At 38.2% G+C, this 26,398-nt stretch overlaps 3 protein-coding genes across 4 annotated transcripts in view; 2 read left to right on the plus strand and 1 right to left on the minus strand.

Annotated features, from left to right (window-relative positions):
• Positions 1–1,612: 1,612 nt before the first annotated feature.
• Positions 1,613–6,899, minus strand: cdo1 (cysteine dioxygenase, type I). Its single transcript, XM_020630502.3, has 5 exons — positions 6,664–6,899; positions 5,190–5,267; positions 4,502–4,659; positions 3,785–3,954; positions 1,613–2,651 (listed from the first exon to the last, which is right to left on the minus strand). The coding sequence occupies exons 1-5, from the start codon at positions 6,831–6,833 to the stop codon at positions 2,622–2,624; spliced, it is 606 nt and encodes a 201-aa protein (XP_020486158.1). The 5' UTR covers positions 6,834–6,899; the 3' UTR covers positions 1,613–2,621.
• Positions 6,900–9,664: 2,765 nt separating this feature from the next.
• Positions 9,665–23,662, plus strand: ap3s1 (adaptor related protein complex 3 subunit sigma 1). Of its 2 annotated transcripts, XM_065949586.1 has the most exons (7): positions 9,665–10,002; positions 15,603–15,694; positions 16,666–16,777; positions 16,875–16,946; positions 18,084–18,191; positions 19,542–19,583; positions 22,809–22,947. In XM_065949586.1, the coding sequence occupies exons 1-6, from the start codon at positions 9,934–9,936 to the stop codon at positions 19,575–19,577; spliced, it is 489 nt and encodes a 162-aa protein (XP_065805658.1). In that variant the 5' UTR covers positions 9,665–9,933; the 3' UTR covers positions 19,578–19,583; positions 22,809–22,947. The 2 variants fall into 2 exon arrangements, with proteins under 2 accessions (XP_065805658.1, XP_020486146.1); XM_020630490.3 differs by lacking the exon at positions 19,542–19,583 and having other exon boundaries at positions 9,670–10,002; positions 22,809–23,662.
• Positions 23,663–24,505: 843 nt separating this feature from the next.
• The window catches only part of commd10 (COMM domain containing 10), a 62,986-nt gene continuing 61,093 nt past the window's right edge, over positions 24,506–26,398 (plus strand). Inside the window, exons 1-2 of the mRNA XM_020630517.3 lie at positions 24,506–24,664; positions 26,268–26,358. Coding sequence (XP_020486173.1) covers positions 24,636–24,664; positions 26,268–26,358 — 120 coding nt within the window. The 5' untranslated portion in view covers positions 24,506–24,635. The remainder of the gene's footprint in view (positions 24,665–26,267; positions 26,359–26,398) is intronic.

The following is a 26,398-nucleotide window of genomic DNA, read 5'->3' on the forward strand; positions in this document are numbered from 1 at the left end:
TATTTGTTGTTTTATTGACATGTAAATAACCTGATAGACTTCCATGATCATTAGCCTGACATAAAAATTTATAATGATGAAGATAACCATGTTTCTCTGCGTCCTCTCATAAAAACGGGTGCCTCGCAGGGGCAATTGAGGCTGTAGTTTATTTATTGCATAACGCTGGCTGTAGGTCTACGTGGGGTCGAGCTCGTGCAGAGAAAACACAGGAGAGCAAACTCTCCTCCAACATACACTTTGTCCTTTCAGCAAAGGTAAATAATGATGAAAGATGACGCAGTGACGCATGTTTTTGTTGGACAAACTGTCCTGTCTGAAAAAGATGCTCGATCTCAGAAAACTGCCACTAGGAAGGGCAGGTGGAAGGTGAAACATGCAAAATAGTACATCATTTATAATTAAAAAAAACTCTGTTCATTTTGGATGAGTAGATAAGATTGTTTTTCTTTTTTTTCCAAATCAATAGATGTTAATCCAAAAAACTGCCTCGAATCAGCCTAATAATACATGTGTCACCTGTGAGTGACCTGTCAGTCTGAGTTTGTTTGCATCTCATCCAAAAATGACAGAAACCACTGACACGTTTCGTTTTTTTAAATTTACAAACCAAACAGCATAAATGAAGTAAAAAAGAAAAAATAATGACACAGGACAAGTAACCAACAATTTGCAGAGTGGAATATTATTTAAAGAATAATCGATTCATGCGCATTTTACCACACACCTGTCTCTGAGTCTAGTTGGATACACAGAGAGAAAGGTGAAGTATACATATTTATATTAGAAGAAGATATACTTTATTTATACTGCAATTTTACACTCAGTTGTTGAACATACTACACACATAGGCTGAAACACACACATGCACAAAGAGGATCCTATGGACATGCATTAATGGAGAGATGTCAGAGTGAGGGGGCTGCCCACAGCGAGCACTCCTGAGCTGGTGGAGGGGGGGTTTGGGCCTTGCTCATGGGCACCTCGGCAGTGCTCAGTAAGTGAACTGACACTTCACCAGCTATCAGACTAATTTCCAGACTTGGTCCGCACCTGCACTTGAACCGGTGACCCTCTGTTTCCCAACCCAAGTCCATACAGACTGAGCTACTGCCCCCAAATAGTATATGTAAAATTATAGTTCAAGTAAGTATTTGTCCTTACTATTTGTAAGCCTCTCTTCAATGGTCCCTTATCCTTGACAAGTAATTTCCTTTTTAAGTCAATGCCATGGCATGGCATGGCTCACAAACGTGTTTGTCTGCCAACAAGATGCCAACAGAGCACATAGGTGAGAGAGATATCGAGTACTTTAATACGACTATCAGTGTACTATTCAGACAAGGTAATAAAAAATCAATATTTCCTTTGTACCAAGGTACAGAAGGAAATAGCTGCTGCTACGTGCTGATAGCAGAGATATGAGTTAATAAATGACTGTATTTCTGTAATTACTTTAATAAACTTTGATGTGTATTTCAATGTGGCATTCAAAGAACTATTAGCTGACATTGATTTAATATTAAGACACTGAAGCTGATTGGTTGACGCTTGGCTTCCACCACTCCACCAAAACATGTAACACAAAAGAAGAAGACAATACAGCGTAAAGTTCTGTGAAAGGGTTAAAGTATTTATTGGTCTACATTTATGGCCAGTTCTATTGTTTACTGCATCACAGGAAGCATGCATACTTTAAACGGCGCTATGAGAAATGATCTGCTGTAAGAACTACACACTATATAAATACAGCTACAGTTAAAATATGCCTAAATCCTGAGAAAGAGATTGAGTTTAATCTAAAACTGTCGTCTTCATATCATAAAATATTCCCTTCACAAGAATCTCTTGGTCAAAAAAGTCACGTATGAACACATTTAGGAGTAACACGGCGGCCTCGCTGATTTAAACACTCCCACCGTGAACAGAAAAACCTGCAAATAAATTACAACCATGGCATTTTTCAAAACAACACAACTCTAAAGCTTTACATGTCTTCTTGCGAACGCAAATGAAACAAACGTTTCTTCGTTTTAATTAGATTATACAAACATTGTCACAATTTTTCAACAGGTGTTAAGACAATTTTCGAGTGGTATAAATCAACAGTACATACAACTATAAAAAGTGCTCCATTGATAACAAACCTGTTGACTGCAACTGTTTGTCTTTCCTTGAAATATAAAAATTAAGAGAAACACTATAAGAGCACTATGCTACCCTTCTTTTTTTCCAAATGCTGAAGCTTTACTTTTTGACTATGGGCCATAACTTTTACAAAAGTGTGGATACACAGGTCGTGGTGAGACAGGAATGTTGTTATTGGAAAAGGGTCTCCTCAGGCCCGGCAAACAAAAGGCAGATTCAATCCATGTCCAAGCCTATTCATGCATTCGTCCTGTGCTCATCAGTATTTGCCAAGCTCGCACTGGGCGGTGATAAAGCCATTCTAATTACTGGGTTGTCCTTTTGAACTGGCCAGTTCCTGATTTTTTAAATGGGTGCTTAGTCATAGTAGGTCCACATTTAGCTTCCCCTAGCAGTTTCCCTTGAATCATTTTCACAACATTGTCACTTTAAATGCAACCGTCTTCATCATCCAGAGCCTCCTTTGGTCACCATTAGTTGTTCTCTTGTGAAATTGTAGTTTCCTAATAAGAAAGTAAAAAAAAAAAAACCAACAACATGGGTAAGACCTTTGATTCAGCTCATTATCAATGAGTAACATAAATACCCTTCAAGTAAATCATCCCCTGTGATTAACCTGCATTATTTAGAGTAAGACTTATGTTATATGGTGCATAGACGGTCATTCGTCTTATAAAACACTTCAGACAGCAACAATTGTTTGAGGTTGGGGTGTATTCAGGGTTTAGTTCATTATGTGCACACTTTTATGTTCTCCTCCTATCTTATCTTTGTTTGTGTTGCAATCTCAAACTCTAACTCAACAATGTTGTGGTCAAGGTAAGCTTATACAACTAGCAGATTTGAGATAAGGTTGCTGTTGTTCATTCTTCAGCTGCTTGTGTTTTACATATTTACCTTTTATCTTGCTTTTATCATGTCTGACTGTAACTGATTTTATGAGTGCGGCTCTTTGGATTACACTGTATACTGTATACTGTATATTTCTCGCCTGCAAAGCAACATTCTTGTTTAACCACTTTAAATTGAAATTCAAATGGAAACTTTCTATTACCCTCATAAATCTCCACAGGGTGCCTCTTGAATCGCTTGTGGCTAAACTTAATGAGGGAAGTGAGACACTATAAAAACGTGCCACTTCCTGCTCTTGAGGCAGCGGCTGAGGAAGTCTGCATGTTCACGAACTGTTTAAATGGATTCTGTGTTTGGAAATATACCAAAATGTGCATTTGTATGCATAAATATACTATAATACGTGCATAAAAACAGCTCTTAATAACTTCTGCAGTACTTTGAAGAACTGAATCATTTCTTTTCAGTAGGGTTAGATGAAAGGAATCTTTATCTCCGTTTTTAGTTGCTGCTTGCATCAGAAGTCGCTTTTACGGGTTACTAATGAAATGACATGATACTCAAAGTTTTTGAACTGTGCTTTCTATCATGATAACACATATCTCTCACTTTAATTCCCAAATGAACAGTCTTTCTGTAAAGTTTGGGCTTTAAAAAAATACATAAAAATGACTCAGAGTCAGGGTGTTTTTGGAAGCACGAATAAGAGGAAAAGATTTCTTTCCTAGGTCGTTTGTAGTTTTGATTAGATATTTTTGTGTTAAGTGCAGAAAAAGTCTCTTACAAAAGGAGTCCTCTCTCCATATTTGCTCCAGAAGGTCATCTTGACAGTGTTCTTGTGGCCTGTCCTCTGGTCAAAGGCCTGGCAGACTTGGAAAGGAGGGCTGTACAGGTGCAAACTGACTGCACACTCTGTGTGGCTGACATTTTCCACACGATGCAGGCCCAGGGAGTCTAAAATATGCACACCAACAAACGTACATTTAGACAGTGTACACCGCCGGAATGAGGCTCACAGGCAGTTACTGGCAGTGCTGTAACCCATAACTGAGAGCAAACATCACACCAGGGCTCTGTTGGCTTTGGGGGAAACACTAAGTAAGCAGAGATTTGGGACAGGACCTGAACACTGTTCATCGGAAAGTTGCAACTGGCTGTTAACTCCAATGGGACTGGTCTGAAATTACAAAACTGCAGAGGTCGGAAACTCTGCACGAAAAGAAATGACGCGGCGCCACAGATTTTCGACTGAGGGCAGAAATGTCTGAGTTCCAGACACAGTACGCATACCTCATGTGGAACAAAACAAGAAGGATGTTTTCTGGTGGACATGAGGATTTTATCAGTGTTATAACAATGTATAAAGAATCAGTTTCACAACATGCCCCCACAAAGAAAAACAACACAATTATAAACAGACTTAAAAAGTATCAATACCAAAGAGAGTTAAATAGCTGTCGTTAAAGAAGAAAATAAATATCAGCACCGGGTGGTTTCTCACCATTTATGTAAGCGACATTGTTTTCCTGGAGAATTCGCTGCGACTTCTGCACCATGTCTCCTTTTGATTTATCGTCAGGCCAGTCGAACAGCGTCTCCTTCAGCTGGCCCTGCAGCATCTTCATGAAACAGTGCGAGTTTGTGTGGTCGTGGATGCTACTGCAAATTGTAAAGTACACACAAGAATTCGGTGTCAGAATGTTCTTTTAAATGACCCCAGTTAAAAAAACAGCCACATTTAAAAACGTGTCTGTTTTTTGGGTTTCATACCAAAGTGTTACACAATCTGATACTGTTCATGCAGACTAGCAGAAACTAGATTTATGCTTGATTTACTGCAGGACCTTTTTCATAAAGTGTGGCAATGCATTATTAAACGAACACACACTGAACTCTCTTATCGCCAATAACCAGTTACAATAATTTCCAGAGAACATCACTTAAGTTGTTTGCCAACCGACTGTAATGGCAGTATTGCTGGTAGTAAAAACAGATGAGCTGGCAACAAAAGAAGAGAATGATATTGCTTCCTAAATGTAACACTTCTAACAGGTTTATGATGTTAACTACAATAGTCATCTCTCAGGGATCTCGTTCAAATATAAATGAAAGACTTTCTGGTGATGATTTTGTTTTGCATAAAAACAATCAAAGTTAATATTGTCATGTTGATGGTGGTGTTCTCTCACCTGCCGTGTCCTTCTCCCCAGCAAAGAATCATGAGATTGAACTTTCCGTTTCCCTCATCAACCAGGTTCCTTGTGTACCTGCAGAATGAGAATTTTTAACCAACAGGGAGACAAACTGTACCGTATTTATCATCGCCGCTGTTACAATTAAATGATGAAGAGCAAAACTGTCCTGAGTTGAAAGACTGCTTTACACGTAATCCTTTATTCCACGTTTAATCGTTAAAGGACGAGCTTTAATTTCCGTGTGAGTACAGAACGTTGATCTTTAACTGCTTGATTTGTTTTGAATGTCTTGACATAATATGACACATTGATTTCCTTTAAAAAAAATAAAAATAAAAGTATTGAAATATCCACCAAGTAAAATGATTGTAAAACTGTACAAGTCCCACAGAAATGTAAGAACCAAGCAGTCAAAAAGGACTTTGACTTTGGAAAAAAACCAATTACTTTTTCTAAATTGTTCTTGTTATTAAAATCATTAAATCACATCGCTCTTTAATTTTAGTATAGTGAACATTAACCAATCACGAGGCCTACTTATTTAAACACGTTCTGGGAAGGGGTGGTAATGTTTTTGCATAGGCCTACATGCCAAAGAAAAATGCAATTTGTAAGGTGTTAAAAGGGGTCATTGACTCCTAAATTGTGCAATCTATTTTTCCACATCAAAAGCCTGCGAAAACAATATTTTTTTGCTGCTCAACATGTTTTTCCCATCTGTCTGCGAATGTTTTCGAGGCAGCTGCATCTCCGAACAGGCGCTCCTGCCCATCCCTGCAGGAATCGGCGGGTGTGTGTCCGAGCTCGGTGATCATTGGATGAATCTCACACCCTCCCTCCCAATGACCCTTGACTAATCACAACACATACGGGAGCCATTGAACACTTTTTGAATAGAGTGGGGCCATATTTTGAAGTGTGATAAACAAAACAGAGAACGCGTCTGACATGAGGGTTTTTCAGCTCGGCGCACAAGTCACGTTTTGAAATGAACCTTCTCTGATATCAATCTATGCAAATGGCACACGTTTAGCTTTTCTTTTCATTCAAATTGGATGTGATGAGGCTGCCGTTCTGTGTGGCGACTAAACAAGTTTGTTTTTCTTTAAATTTAAGGAGGATGCTTTTTTAAAAGGTCGACTTTTTTAAAATAACCTATTAGGCCTACTAGAAATACGTTCTGAAGTGTGCACAGAAAATAATAGCTCGATACATTCCTATTTTTATTTTTAGCTTTCAATGCAATCATCTTTTTTTTTTTTTTTTTTTTTAAATGAGGAACAACTGACATGAAATTCAAGAACAACTCAACACATTTAAGGCCTAAAGTATGATGGGTCAAATAGAGCCCATTTAAAAACAACAAAATAAGCCTAGGTGAACGACAAAGTGCATATGCATAATAAATGCGTTAAAACTGATAAGCGAAATATCAGCTTGATTTGTAATTCATATATCATTTCCTCACCTGTACTGGTCAAACTTAGCATATTTCATCCATTCCTGCGGATTGCTCTCATATGCTTCCATTATATCTTGCACCTCCTCTACATTGATGCAGTCACCCTCGAAGATTTTGTGCAGGACTTTAATCAGGTCGTCCAGAGTTTCTGGCTTCACTACCTCGGTTTGCTCCATCTCTCCGACTTCTTTTCTCAGATGTTTTTCACTTCAACTTCAAACAACAGGTTTCTCTGTCCAACTTTGTGCACTCGGTTACTTTTTTATAGGCTAGCGCCGCAATTTGGGGGCGAGCTGGTGCTGGACTGTACCATTATTGGAGAAGGTGAACATCCACAGCAGCAGCAGCGCAGTCTCATTAAAGTTAATTTTCTCACAAGCGCATAATGAAATATCGCAAGAAACACGGGGCTGCTTTCATCACACTAACTGCATAGAGATAGGACAACTTTATTTTTTTCTTGTGAATGCTTTAATGATAAATATGCATTCATCTCACACATTAAGAACTTGGACTAATCCTCTTTGAGTCCAATTCCACCACGTTGTCACAAACACAACCTCCCCCTTTTTCCTCTCGCTTTCTCACTGAGGCATTTTGTCCAACAATAGCTGTGCAGCCTCTTTCTTTGGGCCCTCTCCTCACAAATCCAGACGTCCACACACACACACACACACACACACACACACACACACACATACACACACACAGCTGTGAGCTATGAAGTGGGGCTGCAATTTGAAAACATGGGTAAATAAAAGCTGGATGATAGATGATCTTGTTTGGTGCCACTTGTTGAATATGGTTGAATTTTAGTGCTCTATTTCGTTTGTTTTGCTTGCATTACTTAAAGAGATTATACACTGACATTCAATTGATAAAATAATAGACTTATAAGCAGTCGACCATGCACTCTGCGATATATAGAATGTGACAAATGTTTAAGGAAATTAATATAAGAGGAAAGGACAGGAGAAAGGGGACATGCTTTATTAATACTGCAGATGATGGTTTGCTTGATTCAACAAGGTGGTTACGTCTGTCTTTGTCAAACAAAACTATAACCTGATGATGGATCGCTAGATAAACACAAGGGCCCTGTGAGAGTGAGTGAAGCACTGGTGGAACTCTACCAGAGTAATTCAGTTTATAAAAGTCAATATGAAAATAAACAAAGAAGGAATATCTTTTACTATTACATTTGGAAACTGCTACATACACTAATGGTGCTCTGTCTTTGAAAGTAGGAGTTTTACAAAATCTAAATCCTGGAGTAAATTATAGTTTCTTATTTCGGCCTCAATTATACCTCCCATCAGTAAACAGCAAGAGGCAAATTGAGTCAGTGATTTGGCGTTCTACCTGCCCTTACACGTGCGTGCAACATGTGCTGAGTCAAAAAAGAACTCAGAGACCGACTTCTGTATAAAATCAGAAACAGACTGAAAAACAGATTCTCCTATATTTCTTATCAATAGACAAGAACATATCAGACATGAAACATTCAGCACATTCACCGACCTGTACATTTGTTTTGCACTATTGCTTAAGGCAGAGTTCCTCTCAGGGACAATGATGTATATCTAATCTTCTTTTCTTATCTTGTCTTTTGTCTTTAGAGGGTAGTGTTGTTATTGTGTGTCAGCCAGTCCAGCTCTTTCACTTGCAGTTAAAAGAAATCATATAAAATGCAATTACAAATTCAGCTGGATATTCAGGAAATTGCCTCATGTTTCCACACCTTTCTCATAAGAAAACAAGATTGTTCATAATGAAGAAAACCATCATTTCTTTGAAAGCTATGACTCAGATTATTGTTGGCATCATTCTTCGAGGTGGAGAAGTTTTCCCTTGAGCAGCATTGGTTAAGAAATAAATATCTAATGCCACTGCAGATGTCAGAGTTGCAACTTTGTGAAAGTTTGAGTAGCACTTATTTCTTTATGAGACATGGAAAAAGTTGAATTGTCTAACACAGGTCAGGGTCTTAGACTGCGGTCTCCAGCAGGAAAACTCTGCATGTATCTGCATTGCACCAACATGTGTCAGTCTGTCTGATGAAAATCCTCCCCGGCAAAGGAAGATATTTAGGCCATGGCACAAAAAGTGCATGGTGAATGTTTCTTACATCAGAGGTTGTGGCAAGTTTTCCCCCTGAGCTGCCACATCATCAATGCCAATTTAACTGTTGCTCCACCTGGTGGATAAAGCTGTGACCTGAGCTTTTCGTTGTTTTCTTTTGGAAATATTATATCCACAAATCAAGTAAAACAAAAGTGTTTCCAATGTCAGACTTTGCTCAAATAATATATAAATACGCATTCATCTCTAAACAAAAAGTGAAAAAACAACAAGTCACCATTTATTGATGAGATACAATCAGAGAAAAAGTCGGCTATAGAATATTATTGTGAATAATATTCATTAATTAAAAATATTTGGTCTTTGTAGATAAGGTATTTTAACTGCTTAAGTCTTAAGATAACATTTATTATTATTTGATGCGATACAAATAACAGATTGATTGATTGGTAATAAATATGTTGAATAGTTTAGGGCAAAAGAAATGTATCAATTCTAAAACTCTAACCAGGGTCAAGGACTGCAAACTAGCCATGGCTAGAAGTCACATTGCTTTAATTAGATGTAACAGTTCCTACATGTATTGATCCTGACAAATAAACTGATGCTTAAATAAATAAATACATAATTAATAATTCAATAATTCATTGCAAACATTTTATTTGTGATCAATCTTAAAATGAAAATAAAACATTTGAAAGAGGAAAGTGGAACAACACCACATTGGAGATATTAAACATCAAACAAGATATCGAGCCAGAGACGGTGATTTTCAAAGTAAGTTCTTGGTTAATGAATTTTGTTTTGGTTTTGACGCCACTGCATGGTTGATTTGAGTATCACTCTTTGAATCAGAGATTTTTTTTTTTTTTTAAATCTCTTTTTTTCTTCCTTGTCGTGTCGGTGGACGGCAGAGGTTTGAGCCACCGCGGCTCCTGTAGCGGCAGGAGGAGCAGCAGCAGGAGGAGGAGAGCATGACTGGTCCCTTTGACGTGGAAATATTTCCGTAACGAGGCGATGGAGGAATAGCAGCACCGTGTAGCTCCGAAGCTATCCCCGCATTAACCTGATATCCAGACGCGGGATTTAGCCCGGATCCCGGACGGGTCTGGGGTTCACGGGAGAAAACGGACTACAGTCTGTGGACAGACTGAACCCTTTGTATCCCCCGCCTCCCTCCATTCAGCTACAATCATGATTAAAGCCATTTTAATATTCAACAACCATGGGAAACCGAGGCTGTCTAAATTCTACGAACATTATGTGAGTAACATGTCATTTTACTGTTATTATCAACACATGTTTGTATTCATTAAGGTTTTTTTTTTTTGCTGGTTTGAAGGCAAAAAATGGAAAAGTACATCTGAGAAATGTCAAGCTGAACCGGGTGAAATACTTTGTTTCATGTTTTCCTGCGCAGTTGATACAATGTAGCCTTGTCTTTAAAACATTGCTGTATTATTTAATGCGTTAATGTTATGTTTAAACTGTTTGAATGGGAGGGTGTGTGTGTGTGTGTGTGTGTGTGTGTGTGTACTTCACAGTCCTGTGAACTGTTCACGGTGTATAAGATGTCAGCCTGCTGTCCCCTTTTTTTTTTTTTTTTTTTTTTTTTTTAGAAATATGAATAATTAAACGTGTGCAAGCCGAAGCCGAGCTATCACATATACAGCCTGTACGAACACTGCTGTGCTCGGGTTTCTTTGGCTGTCATGTTAAATCCAGCTGTGCTGATGAATCCAGTGTGTTTTCACTGTGTCTGTTTGTGTCACATGACTTTAATGACGCCCTTGTGAGAGACTCGTGCTCTCTCCAGCTCTTCGTTAGCAATTCGCTTTATTGTCTCCAACTTGAGGTGTCATTTACCTTTCTTTTTTTGTTGTTGTTGTCTGGTAGAAAACTACAAGAATATGTCCCACGCAGGTAGAAAGCTTATGTCATATCCTCTGCTGGGCAAGCTGTGTTGCCTTGTTCTCATAATTGGATTTATAACTCAAGGTTGGCTGCCTGCCCCTTCTTCAATAATACAATAGCAAGGTGCCCTAACCAAGGAGCAAGCTCATTAATAATCTGAAAGGGTGAAACTAGTTTATTAACTGGAAAAAAAAAGACTGATAAAGAGTGAAAAGGCACTGATTAATTTCCTCTTTCGGGGTTAATGCTTTGGAGTGATTTTTCTTGCAGCAGATGAAAAAGTTTAGAGGGACTTACTCTGATAAGTTAGCATCATTATAAATCCAAAATCTGTTGGTTAACCTCCTGAAGGAAACATGATAAAGGGTCCACTGACAGTGTGATACTTATGTCTACTGTCCTATAGCAGGATCACATCCTGATCCTGTGCCACTCAATTCACTTAGTTTACATACATGGCTCATTCATGCACAGTCTGCCCTTTCGTCTAAAGGAAGCAGACACAGTGGTTGCATAACTAGAGCTAATGTGTCAACTACATTTACGAGTTTGATTGCCTACCTTAGCTTACACATAAAAAAAATCATTCCTGTGTCTCCCACACAGTCAGCTCATTTCTTTAACTGTGATATCTCTTAATCAGTTGATATAAAGGCCAGGTAAGTGTATGGCCAGACATTTTTTGAGAGCTTATTGAGGGGAAATTGCCGATATGTTTGCCTTAGAAGGCTTTTTTTTTTTTTTTTTACTCAAATATGATTTATTTGATTATACAATGTTTCGGTTGTTATCAGCATAAGGCGAGACAGTGCGCGGGAGCTTTTCTCATTGTCTTGGAAGTTTTACTCCTCCGACACACCTGTCACACACTCAGGTGTGCGAAGAGAGATTTTATTTTTATTTTTTAAAGAATAAGTGTTTTTTATGAAAGCCCAAAAATGAGGAAATGATCACCATGTTTACTGTACAGATTAACGAATATTACACATTGACCTGTAAAGTACAATAACAACACATTTAACAGACAGAATAATACGTTTCTCTGTTTTCCTTTGAGGTGTTTGATGTTCGACTCACATTTCATGCACTGATACAGATTCATATTATTATTAATTTTTTTTTTTAAGTTAATGCCGATAGCAGAATTTCCCGGAGCCCAAGGCGATATCGTCTTCAAACTGCTTGTTCTGTCTTACCTGCAGTACAAGACATTACATTTACATATTTTTACTGTCATAGGAAAACAGAAACCGCAAATCTGTTCTTTTTACGTTTACATTTTTTTTCAGGCTTTTTGCTGTTATCCGATAGGACGGTGATGGACTAGGAAACCGGGGGGGGGGGGGGGGGGGGGGGGATTGACATGCCAAAAGGAGCCTCAGGCTGGAGCAAAAGTCGGCCCGCCCTCTAGCAGGACTATCATGTACATGGGGCATGACCTAACCCCTAGGCCACCTGCACCCCAGTAACAGCTAGTCTTCACATTTTAGCACCCTTTGGATGAAAAACTTTCATTTCTGCTCAATGAAAAGCTCAAACGACAAATTTAAGATTGACCAATTGTTTCAGATTTGGAAATCTGACACTATTTAGGTCAAACAAATATGTCATGTTTGGCAATGTTTATTTTTATTTACATTTTCTTTTTGTTAGTTGCCGTTTGACACTCTCGTGTTTTGCTTGTTCCAGCATCTGTGCCTAGAGATGGACGTGGATGTATTTGTATTTCAGGAGGATGAACTGAATTTGATGGGATTACAAGAAGCCTATGTGGATTGTGGACACACCATCTGTTGTATTAAAAGCTGAGGTGTCTCCTTACTGGCTGCAAGGATATCATATTTCACACATGCTGCTAGCTGTAGAGCTAGCTTTAGCATTCAGGTTTTTAAGTTTACTTTGTCGTTCGTCTGGTGTTTAGAGTGGAAGGCATGTTTTTTTTTAAGGGTGTTGCAGAGAATACAAGAAAGTGACATGATGTTTGTTAGTGCATCTTGTACTTTGTGTGAGGAGGGGGAGTGGCACTGTAGTGTTAATTAGAAGTGGATGAGAGTGACTCAGACCTATAGAGTCAAAGCAGCTGTGTGATCTAACATCTAGAGGAGAGCTGAGTGATTAATGTGCAAACACAAATTCACACAAAGTAAATGCATCAACTGTCAATCATCTCCCTCCTGACATCAGTGAGAACAAACAGCTGCTTGTTCAGGCTTAAGAGCGACCACGTCTTCAGAATTTGGCTCTACTGATTCTCAAACGTTTCGTTTACTTGAACTACAATTCATCAATGACAGCTCATCTTTTGTTACGTTTAAAAAAAAAAAAAAAAAAAAAAAAACATCTTAGGCAAGGCAAGTTTGCTTTACAAAAAACTGAATATTAAGAACATTAAAAGAGATATGAAATAAGGCATAACATGACATATAAATACAGAATATATTAAGATTTGATGTAAAAGAAAACAATCTTTACATTTAATTCATGAGTGGCAAACAAAATGCTGTTTTTAGCCTCTCATATATGGGTGTCATATTAAAATATGGGTGTCATATTAATGACTTAATGTCTGACAGTCGGCAAAGACTTTCAGAGACATCAGTTTGGACCTTGACAGACCGGGATCTAGACATGTTCCCTCTATTTTCTGACAGCTCATCGACCAAACAATATTCATTATTCTCCAATAATCTGAACATAAAAGGATAATAAAAACGATCTATAGTTGCAGCCCTGATAACCAATCATGGCAGGAAAATGACAAAACATAAACATTTGAACCAGTTGAGGGGTTTTATGTGTTTTCATGCTTTGCACATACGGTGGGTCATCGTGTTAAAGAATCTTATATAAGGAGCGTCACAATATGAGGACTGCAAAAGTGACTTTGAATTCGTGAAGTATTGAAATATTTGTTTTAGAAATCCGGTGAACATCAAGTATACCAACTGTGCAAAGGTGTGACAACAAATTTCAAATTATTGTATTGTATCAATGTTAAGAGTTTACTTCATGTGCCATCTTTATTTATTTTTATTTCTCTGTCATAGCATACAAAATGAGGTCTTTTATCCACTTTTCAGAGGTGGTCCTCTCCTTTCCATTTCCCTCAGGAAACAGACTCATATCAAATCAACAGGACTTCTTTCCGCGGATTGATGTGATGACGGTTACAGTTAGTCCGACAGTCCGTTGCATAATAAGCCAATCCTGATCAAATATTTAACACCCGTGCAATAATTCTATTTTGTATTGATTATTGAAGTCGTAGTTGGTTGTGGTATTGCACTAGAGTGCGGTATATTGAAAAGGTGTTTCTAATAACTTGCACTCTCCATTAATACATTAGAGGAGCTAAATATTAGGTACACCTTTCATCATTTTCTCCAGCACACCACCACCACCACCCCCCACTACAACTCTTTACTAACTTTCTGACCAACAGAAAGTGTGTCACAATCACGGTTTTCCCTTTATATCGACACAAGGCAGTAAACGTAATGGTAACAGAGTGGTTTGACATGTAACAGAGTGGGCATGATGCTGTTCAAGTACGTGAATTTACATTTATATCGCCAACAATAAAATCAGGGCAGGAAGTTCTCAACTTTGAACAGATTTAGAGAAAAGTTCAGGATAAGTAGGAAAGTTTTGGTCCACAAGAGGGTTTGGAAGTTTATTGAAACCCTCAGCACAGGAAACGTCTTCACATAAAGTTTAAAAGACATCATCATGTTTCATCTTTTTTTTTTGCTTTTAGTGATGTCGTTCAGCTTCTGTCTCTGTAAACTGTGAGTAACCCTGCAAGTCACATAACTGAGTTTTAACCTTGCAGCCAGCTGCTTCGTGGACAGCCTCTTCTCTCCTTGTGCTCACTGACCTGTTATCACCCTGAGAGGACATTAGCACCCCTCGGTGAGGCTGACTCAGTGTTACAGCTGCGCACAAAAGGATTTGTACCACGGTTGTGTTTTGACTGAGGATTTCAAGTAGAGATTAAAAATGTTCTCCTGGATTTTGAGGCATTTTTTGTTTGCATTTGTATACACACCATCAATGTTTGCTGGTTATAGCCTAAAGCAACATAATGTAGACACTAGTGTTGTAATACTCAAAATCGCTCTTGGTTTCCAGACCACTTTTTGAAAGTCTAATCTTGGAATCTTATCTCGGTCTCAGACTGGGCGTACTCTGGATTTTAAATCAACACCAGTCAAGACCACCTCTGATGGGCTATTTTTCCACATCATTTCTGTGATTAGAAGGAAAATGTCTCTTTCTAAAAGAACAAACCACTTTTTAATCCCCTGGTTACAGCCGAGCTTAGTCAGTGACACGCCTGCTGCACACAAGATGATGATTTTTCATTGGTACTTATGGTCTTGGTCTTGTCTCGGTCTCTCCCTGTCTCGGTCTTGGTCTTGACTTGGTCTCGATCCCTAAATGTCTTGGTTTTGTCTCAGTCTTGGAGCACTCTGGTCTCAGGTATGTCTTGGTGTGGTCTTGACTACAACACAAGTAGACACCGGCTGAAAACGTATCTCTGTATTATTTCAGTAAATCTTTAGTCCGCTCTTTAAGTCTTTTAGGACTTACAGAGTTTAAAGCAGTCCTCAGGATATTTGAGATTTCAAACACAATCTCAACCATTAGCAAACAAGAAGATAAGACTGCCGCGGCTCAGCTCGCACATTGAAATCATTGCCTCTGTGGCCTGTGGGTGCTGGTGTATGTTTAAATAACAGAGGAAATGGTCGGTGGTTACGAATTGTGTTTTTTCATGCAGAACCAAAAAGGAAGGGGGAGGGAACCCCCTTAATTTACCTGCCAACTGAGTCCTTCTGCTTGAAGTAATGAAATGGCTCACTGGAAGCTATTCAATGCACTAACATGCCATTATTTACCCTCATGTCTTTGTTTAACCCGCTCTGTTTCCTCATTACACCCCGCAGAATGAAGACACAGAGCAACAGATCATCAGGGAAACCTTCCACTTGGTGTCCAAAAGAGATGAGAACGTGTGTAATTTCCTGGAAGGTGGAATGTAAGTTGTCTGAATGTGAACATTTAGGAAGCAGGTTTAAATCACCTGAGTTAGCTGAGGTAAATACTCCAGTAGAGATAACTGAATCTGACTGATTCAGGGCAGCGTCCCTGGATTTTACGTCACATGATAAACAAAAAACACAAGTGGATTTAATGAATGGCAATCAATAGTAACAGTTTTTATTCATTTATCATTTATGAATGATGGAACAAACTGAGGTTTTCGTTGGACTCCACTGTCTGCACTTTCTATTGCATCAGTCTCTCTCAACATGAATCAATCAGTCTGCTAAGTTCTTAGAGACAACTTTTGTATAGTAGCACGTCGCTTACATGTTTTTAAAACTTGTAAAATCCCTTTGTTTAAACCTCCTTCTCCTTCTTAATCATTAGTACCCAAGGTGGGGTCCAGGTCCCTCTGGGTGGGCGACGCCAAAGATCTCAGGAGTGTACAAGGCTTTGTTAGCTCTGAGATTTCCAAAATTGGATTTGCACCTATAAACTTAATGAAATCACTTACTTACAGTGTTGTGCTAAGAATTTGTGTGTGTCGGCCTATTCTGTTAGGATCTTATCAATGAATATTAGTTGATAATTTTATCAATAGTTATAAGTTTGGCAGTGGAGGGGGGTGTCCACTGTTAGTTAGAACCAGTTCTAAGTGATTTCTCAGCATTTCCTGTGGCTTGAACCTATCGATATAAAAACACGATTACTCACTTATTTTCCTACACATTAACGCGCCAACAGGTTTTAACGTCCAGTGCTCTTAGTATATGTTTCGTCTTCTCATACACACGACTGAAATAATCTCACTGTTTCTCTCTTGACCTTTTGTCTCTTCTGTGTCAGAACACTCTCTATAAGAGAGGAAACGATGTTCGGCCACCTCAGCGTGAAGGGCAATAGAAGTCTATTTGTATGCATCAGAACAGATTGGGGTGTAATGTTCCTCTGTCCTTGTTTCAGGTTGATCGGAGGATCAGACTACAAGCTGATCTACAGACACTATGCCACACTCTACTTTGTGTTCTGTGTGGACTCCTCAGAGAGTGAGCTAGGAATATTAGACTTAATCCAGGTAAAAGCTGCAGTCTGTCATTAACCAGGTGTTTGTTGTGTTACATTTGATACCATGTTGTTGTTTTTTTTTTATATTTAACTTTTTTTATTTTCAGGTATTTGTGGAAACGTTGGACAAATGCTTTGAGAATGTCTGTGAACTTGACTTAATTTTCCATGTAGACAAGGTAAAGAAACACTTTTCACCATTTGCTTTTTAAATATGGTCTAACATATTCAGAATATTGCTGTTTGATCTTTATCATTACCTGTGGCCGTTTTGAAATAAGAAATCAGTTGTTATTTTCTTCGTAAGCCGTCATTGCCTCATACTATGTTTTAATCTGAAAACCACAGAAAGACTTGTGACACTAATGGTTCTGACTTCCTAGATTTTGTAGTTGTGCAATTTGCTCAGAAAAAACTGGTTTGTCGTATGACAATCATGTTGTTATGATAAATTCCTTTTTAGGAATGAACATCTTCAAAATGACTCAATACATTCAGCTATTAAGAGGTGATACAATAATCAATGTTCACTTTAACTGAATATTTGAATAAGTGGCTGCTATATTCAAATAACAAACAACACATTTACTTAGGTTGATTAAAAAATCTACTCACTTGGAGGCGCCAGCCGCCTAGAGGTTATTGTCTGTCCTGCGGGTAGCCTGGGTTCGAATCCGTCTTGTGGCTACATTTCCATATATCACTCCCCACTCTCTCTTCTCTCTCTCTCTCTCTTGCTCTCTCTCTTTTTCTGACTCTATCCACTGTCCTGTCAGTCAATAAAGTCATAAAAAGTCCAGAAATAAACCTCTAAAAAAGAATCAACCAACTAAAAATTGGCAGATTAAGCAAGGACTAATGGAGCCTTGCATTGTGCTATCATGGTCCAAAGGGGCGATTCCAAGGGGTTGCCAGGGGCACCCTTGGTATCTCATTGGCCACCTCAGAATCATTGACATTGATTGGCTGTTGCAACAGGCTGATGACATTTCAGTGTGGTAGGAAAAGGTATACACAGGAGTATAAAATCTGTATGATATCTGAGTGTTAGTAGTTAAAGTAGATAGGATCGTTGGAGATAGAAAGTTTAAATACATGCTATTCATTTATGTGTGTACGCTCAAACTTAATGTCATCCTGCATTGGTCAGTAGAGTACCCCAGTTTGGCCACCCTAGTCAGAAACATCTGGCTCCGCCTCTTATGGTCCAACAAGAGTCGCACAGTTTTAAAAATGAAGCCAACACTTACTGGAACCTCTGTCAAACCACTGCATGTTTAATACTATAAAAATGTGTGATTGTTCTATTTTCTCAGGTTCACAACATTCTTGCAGAGATGGTGATGGGCGGCATGGTCCTGGAGACCAACATGAATGAAATCATCACACAGGTGGACGCCCAGAACAAGATGGAGAAATCTGAGGTAAGCCTGACCCGGCCCGTCCGTTCCCATGTTTCGATGTATGACTTGATTCTACCTCCATACTCTCTGAGGTATTGTGTACAGTATGCAGGCATGTGTGTATGCTGCACCCTGCATGCTTTTTCTCTGGTGATCTTGTGGATGCTCCCTACCTACTCTTGAGTGTTTGTGCTCTCTCTCCGGCCTCTCCTCTTCGCTGCTGCACTGCTCTCCACACAGGTCAAGACTCGACATATTCTCTCCTGTATCCCTCAGTATAAAATACAGCATCATAGTCGGCATACTTATGATGGAGAATTAACTGTACCATCGTCTGGTGCTTCTCTGACCATTAAATCACTCAATCACCATCTCATATGTAATCATAGATTTGACATATTTTATGAAAACACATTGAATTTCTAACATTTTAATTGTTTAAGAGAAACTGTGATTTTTATACACTGTTAATGTTGGAGTAAACACTTTCCCCAATGTGTTTTGTAACAGCTATGAGTGTCCTCGCTTCAATATTTGCACCTCTGAAAGATGTTGCTTTGCTTTCCATACAGCTTCTGCTAGCAGACAAGCATAAATTTACTTATTGGACAGTTTTAATCCGACAGACAGCCAGAGACAATTCGATGAAATCATCTCAGGTTTTCAAAATGTGGATTTTAGCCCCTGATAGTCCGAAACTCAATTTCACTAATAATTTGCCTTTTTTTTTTTTTTTTTTTTTTTTTTTTTGCAAACCACTGCAGTAAGACCTTTTGTGATCTGATTGAGTTATTTGACCAGGTTAACAACTGGCTGATATCTTTTGTTTTGCCCTAACATTTGAATTTTCACAATTTGAGCCTTAATAAAGATCTCCTGTTCTAATGACCTGACCTGCATTTTGTGCTTTTAACGCCACAGAATCTTCTTTTTCGGATTGATGTTCTGTAAGCAGAGCCTTTTACTGTTCTACAATCATCAGAGCTGCTCTGTCTTTCCCTCTTGGACCTACCCTAGACCGCAGTGTGTGTATGTGTTTCACTCTGATGCTAATGCACAATGACATTGTCCATTTATATGGCAGTCTCTGGGGAACAAGGAATGACCTGTTCTCCTTCCAAACAGGCTGATTAATGACATTACTCCTTCCACATCAAACTCTCTAGATTATTATCCTCACTTTTGGCTTCAAAATTAATCGTGATAGAATCTGTACAACCTTTTTTTTTCTTCGACGATGTGGTCTATGATAGGTCCTATCACTTTTTTTCTGTGGAGATAAACTGTAATTACTTTAATCTGCTTTAACATTCCTCATTCCTCTTTTTCCTGACTCTGTCTAGTTCTTTCCATTCTTCTCTCTCTTTACAGACGTTTATCTTTCAGTCTACCAGGCAGGACAGGTAGACACAGGTACTGCTAAATTTACAACCAAGTCCTTTAACCATAAATCAAAGTTGACCTCCCCCACAAGCCCCTCTCTATAGACCTCCATGTAATAATAAACTGATGTCACTAACATACAGTAGGAATCTTTCTCAGCAGACCCAAAAATGATTCAGTTCAACAGTCCTCATCACTTTGGTGAATGTAGACCAGATTATCAAAATATCGTGACAGCCTGTAAGGAGCTTTGAAAACAGGACTTATTTAAAGTTAAAAGTTGAGCTGCTGTTTGTGAATTAAAGGAATCATTTAATACTTTTGGAAATATGCTCATTCCCAAGAGTCAAGAGTTCTAGGAGAGGATTAGTACCACTAACATATCTGTATGCTAGATACTGTAAACTGCTGCTGGCATGTGGTTAGCTTAGCTTAGCAAAAAGAGTGGGAACTAGAGGAAACGCCGATCAAGGCTCCATACAAAGCTGCCAACCAGAACTTCTAAAGCGCTGTCAAAATAGTTTGTTTGTTTTGTCAATAAAACAATCAAAGTTTACTTTTTTTCCCCCAGGGGTTTCAGAGCATTTCAGTTGACAAGTAATTAGTTAAAACATGAAGTTACTTGTCCTGGTATAATGCCACGATGTAAACCCTGGTAAAATGACAGTTTGTCACATTGATGAAACAATGAGATGTAATTTGTTCATTTTAAGGCTTTAGAGGTGTTACTATATAACTATATATATGTGTATAGACACATACCTATATATATATATTCACCCTTTAATCAAGGCTAAATGTTGCCCCCCTTTTTCACTCTTTATGCTTGGCTAAGATTAGCATCTGCTAGCTTTAGCTAAATGTTCATCTGACAGACATGAGAGTGATATTAAGTTCCTCATTTGCAACTTTTGATTAGTTGTTTAAAAATTGCTCTTTCCAGCCTCTAATACTTAAGGATTTGCTCCCTTTCTTTTTCATTAAAGCCGCTGTGATGAGTTTTGAGATTTTTATGAAGCTTACTGAAATTAATGCTGATCCTCTATTTGACCGACAAAAGAAAACAAGACTGTCAGTAACCAGAAAGATCATTTTTTTATTAGTGATTTTTAACGCTTGCAACCAATTATGGTAGGTGTCGATGAAGTGAGTTATAACAAGCTGCAGAAACAGACTATATTTATATTTTCCACAGCAAATATTCACAATGGGTGATTGGTTTGACTCTTAAAAGTAAGCAGGATGGGGAGCTGGTTTAGCTCAGATGGTAGAGCAGGTAACCCGACTGATCAGAGGTTTAACTCCCGGCTGCGATCATTTAGGGCATCTCTCTCTCTCTTTCTCTCTCCCCACGTTTCTTGTCTCTCCTCAGCTTTCAATGTCAGAAAAAGGCTAAATCGCCCCCAAAAATGTATTTGGAAAAAAAGGCACGAACAAGATCAGCAAAGCGATAAGAATGACCTCTTTGTCCAGAATGGGCGGCAAAATCGATGCAAACTGAATGTTCCTATAGTAACGTAATGATTACCCGAATGTCACTTCAGGCTCTGGATAATTGGGATGAGCATTTTTTTTTCCCTTTTATTGAAACATATACACAACACCTAAACATTTATTTGTTAAAATATTTTCCACCAATAAATCCATTATAAAATGTATTGTTAGTTGCAGCTCTTTAGCTAACTGATGTTAAATAAAGAAAATTTCCCCCATGATCTCTTAGCACTGACATCCCTCACAGACCTGAAATGGGTTATTTCTCGAGCCTTTAATAAGGTTCATTGATGAACATACACTCGAGAATCAATCCTCTGTTGTGTGCTACTCAGCTGGTGATACTATTCCTGTACATATATTAGTCACCCAGCATTTGATTTAACACCTTACTATATTAGATCAGCACAGTAGGTCTCTAGTCTACCCACTGTAAGGGAACATAATCTGGAATCTGAGTCCTGAATAGTGACCCGTGTGCTCGATCAGCATTCCTCTCTTTTAATGCCGTGGTCATCCGTCCATGTGATACGAGTCTCCTTGATTCTTGGCAGAGAAAGGGATGCCTGTTGGACAAACGGTGCATTGATATAACCTTGTGAAAGTGGATAAATCTACATTCCTCACATACTTTTTCGGGATCATCTCACTTAAAGGTCAACAAGACTCCTCATGAACATTTACTTCTCTCTGTGTTCTTCTTTAGTTAAGCCTTTGGGTCATTTTTGGGTCTTCCTGCTAAAGATTCAGTTGTAGGGGGGATCTCTAACCGCAGTGATTCTCAAATGTCTGACCACACAAGACTAAAATACATCCAATCATTTTCCTCTATACAAATGTGTTTTTTTTTTTTTGTTCCAAAAGCTGAAACCACCTTCATGCTTTAAAAAACACTAAATTATTTGTATGAATATTCCCATTGAGTTTCTGTGTGTTAGAGTGAAGAGCCTCCCGTGTTCCTCAGAGTAGAGCTCACATTGTAGTCTAGCACTAATTGGCTTAAAACCCCCTCATGTCATCAGTAGTTAACACCATAGACCTGAAATGGCACGATTGTCTTCTTACTCTACTCACAAATGTTGTTTCAATGTACCTAAGGTAGCTCCACTCTTTCTTGAGGTAACTCAACCCACTAGAAGTACAGCATGACCTGTAATATTTCCGCTGTTATTACCTTGATATGGTTTTTAAAATTTGACACACACAATCTGTCTATCCAAACATCCTTTCCGTCTTCACATCCAAGTCCATTTTTCTGCTTTATCCAATTCTCTCCTCACATTTTTACCCAAATCGGTCCTCAAGAGTCCGGTGGGTTCACTTTCCAAGCAAGCTGCCTTTTTGTCCATTTAATGAATGTCCCAAACTGCTCAGTACGTCAGAATTCGTGAATGGTGTAGTTCAGTATGTCCTCACTCAGTTGATTCGTAATTGGCTCTGGTTGTGGTGTAAATCATTCTGAAACCAAATAATGCATGTGCATATGAAGCTATGAAGGCATCTGAATGTACATGTGCACATATTGTTCGTCTTAGTAGCTGTCAGTGCTTTTGCATTTTGTCAGCAGTTTTCTGTCTTAGTACTCTGTTTAGCATTGTGTGTATGTTTGTGTGTGTTTGTGTGTGTGTGTGTGTGTGTGTGTGTGTGTGTGTGGGTCCAGTCTTCAGTGTTAAATGTGTTGTCATAAATAGCATGTTGCATCTTTTTTACTAATTTGTATCTTATCAACCCTCCGTGTGTGTGTTTTGTGTGTGTGTGTAGGCGGGTATTGCAGGAGCGCCTGCTCGTGCCGTGTCAGCTGTAAAGAACATGAATCTTCCGGAAATGCCCAGAAACATCAACATTGGTGACATCAGCATAAAAGTGCCAAATTTACCCTCCTTCAAATAGTGGCAGCGACAGATCCTGAACCTGCAGATGTCAGTCAATGTTTACCGTGATGCAATCTGTTTACCAAAACCTCAAATTATTTTAAAAAAACCGATGCTTTCAAAGTATACCTCCTGAAGGTTCTGTGTGATTTGGCACTACCTGTTCTGGTGTTTTCTCTTTGTTTTTCCTATTAAAGAAAAGAATATATAACTTGTTTGTTTGTTTTCTGTTTGAAGGAAAAATGAAGTATTTATTTATCACTGGTACATTCCCTCTGCCTCACTCGAGGTTGGCCGTTGCCGTTTAGCTGCTACGGTGCAGATCTGTGTCAGTTTGGAACTGAAATGATTTCACTGAATCAAGTGTTTAAAGCAGGAAGTGAAGTTTCAGGACAGTCTGATTGGTTTGGTTAGTCCAGACCAGAGAATTCAATCAACAAAGAAATGAGATTGAAACCATTTGTAATATCCAATTGGAACAGGTCTGCTGCAGTATTGATAGTCATACATTACAGCTTGTTTGTAAAATCAGCGCTAATATAATAAAGGATATTATGATATTGCAGATGTGTTCTGTGACAGAAAGATAGATATATATGCTGAAATGATTTTTTTTTTCCTTTTCTCTTTGTATGCAAAATATTTTAAATGATTTATCATGTCTTTTTAAATACTTCTCTTAATTTTATTCTGTGCATGACTTTTTTTTCTCATTTTTCAACATAATAAACTGTCGAAACTTAACCCTGGTTATTGTCTTTTTTCATTATTAATTACATCTTATAAAACCAACATGAACATATTTATAAGCTCTGGGTGTACTTACAAGACATTTGTTAGAACATCTTTTGTGTTGAGAAAGCTCTTGCCATTTTATTATTAAACGTTTATAATGAGGTTTTTTCTTACCAAGCTTAGTGTTGGACTTATGCTCATTTTATAGACAATGATGCATTTCTCTAGATTTAAGTAGGCTACAGCACATAAAGTTTATCTTTTAATGTATGAAGCATAAAACTGAAATGCATTGTTGCAAATTACAGTGATACATTAAAATAATATTCTAAGATGGACACATTTATTGCATGAATACTTTTAGATTGGATGGTCTCTAAAATGTGTTCATAATACTAAAACACTTCAATCTTTATTGCCAGAAATGTACTCATAACAGATCATCTTCAGTGTAGTTTTGTCATTCATAAGGAAACTTCTTCATTCTGCTTTCAGCGTGGTTTCTCTTTCTTATTATCAGACAGTGAGAAACCAATTAGCATGGATTGAATAATTATTAAATTCTACAGCAGCAGATTACATCAACCCGAAAAAATAATGAAACACTGTCTTAAACAGAGACCACGCAGCTGGTTCTCCGCTTTAGTTGTCTGCTCTGTTTGTCCATTGCGTATGCCGTAGTGACTCTTTCACTGTGCGCAGCTTTTACGCAAAGTACGCGCTAAACTGAGATGTGTCCTGAGCTTCTATAACGTTATATTACTGTTGAGAAAGTTGCACTTACAGTCTATTGTTGTGCTAGATTTAGATTTTAAAATTAATGTAATACTTTAAACCTTTTCTTTCTGTCTCTCCACTGCGCACGCTCGAGTGTCACATGACTCTCTGCGCGTGACAACAGGAAGTAGAAATGAAAACAGAGAAGATGCCGCTGGTGCTTTGAGACTCTCAGGTCTTCATTTTTCATTTACAGAAAGCAACAATGACTTCTATAATTAAAGAAACACAAAGGTGGGCAGGTTTTTCTTCATTTTCAAGAGACAAAGAGTCGATATTGTGATTCATTATTTAACACTAACGTTACGCTGGCTTTGGGTTTGCTTATGTTACTACTGTCTTCATTAAAGTCAGTATTTTCTAAATGTATGGGAAGCTATTTTATACTGACTGTTATCCTAGGATCTAATAAAGTGATTTTTATTATTTATAAAATAAGTTTTAATGTGAAGCATGTTTCGTGAGAGTAGATGAGCTTGACCTTAGTGCTTCAGTCAAACTGTGAGATAAAGACAGTCTGCTGTTTATTCTTTTACACTGCTGGAGGATAAGGCAAGTTTATTTTATACAGCACATTTCAGCAACAAGGCAATTCATAGTGCTTCACACACAACATCAAAAACATCATGACAGAAGGAAAAACGGAATCATTAGAATAGAAAACTCACTGAAACAAAACAATTCACCATCATAACACTGAAGCTTGTGATGTATTGAAGTTGCAAGTTCTTTGCCTATACAGAAATTAAACTATTTGCGATACATATAATATAACTGACTGGAAAATAGTGATTTTTGAGTCTGTATAAAGCTGGCTCAAATTAGAAAAGCAATACTAGTAGTCAAGAAGAAGTCTATATAATAGTGTTCAGGTTCACGTTCAGGTTACTTTATTTGTACCTGTACCTGTATTTTTATACTTTTATTTAATTTGAGCATTAATCGAGAATAACTTGTTTTCGACACCACTGCGACACAAACACAAGTCCTAGGCACCCAATATCGGTTCATTTCTTCCTTTTAGTGAACAGAAAATGCAGGCACACTTTGCGCTCTGTCTAAAAAGCACAAATACGTCAAATTTGGTCTGTTTAGTCTGCGCCAATTCTCCTTTGCGTGCCGCTTTTGGTTAAATATATATATATATTTTTTAAAATATTTATTTTTGGGCTTTTTGTGCCTTTAATTTTTATGAGATAGGACAGTGGATAGAGTCGGAGATCAGGGAGAGAGAGTGGGGAGTGACATGTGGGAAAGGAGCCACAGGCTGGATTTGAACTTGGGCCGCCCGCTTGGAGGACTGTAGCCTCCATACATGGGGCACGTGCACTAACCACTGCGCCACCAGCGCCCCAGCTTTTGGTTAAATATGAATCTTTTTTTACTTTTCTATAAGCAACTGAGACTGTATCGTTTTAAAACACCTGGTATCGGAAAGTGCCCAAGTATCAACAATTTTGCCATCCTTAGCATACTGAGAAATTACTTGGCAATCACTGGTTTGTCCCTCTGTGTGTTCTATTCTTAATTCTCATGTCATAAATATTTATTTATGCAGAACCTCATTTTAGTTGCAATGCACTCTGCAAAGTTTTGTTTGTGCCATTATTTATCCTGTGGAACCTACTCTAAACAATTGATGAAAAATCTCTTATGATGTTGTCAAAACAAGCGGTACTATGTCATATGTCATGTGTCGATTAATAATTTGTGCTTGTAGTCACTTTCCGTGACTCCTTTTGAAATTCTCTGAAATCTGAATCTGTTTCTCTACTAAAAAATATTTGAGTTATTGCTACGCTACCATCATCAACATTCTCGATTCTTCTCCTGACAGCATAAAAGAGGCGGTGACTTTCATCAATGCGATTGATGTGAACAAGTTCTCCAGACTGATCTCCCGCATCATACAGAAGCTTCACCTGAAGGTACAGAGACTCTACAGTGTTATCCGTGCAAAAGACAAGA

Source organism: Labrus bergylta, chromosome 2 (genome assembly GCF_963930695.1).
Source record: "Labrus bergylta chromosome 2, fLabBer1.1, whole genome shotgun sequence".
In the NCBI taxonomy this organism is placed as follows: Eukaryota; Metazoa; Chordata; class Actinopteri; order Labriformes; family Labridae; genus Labrus; species Labrus bergylta.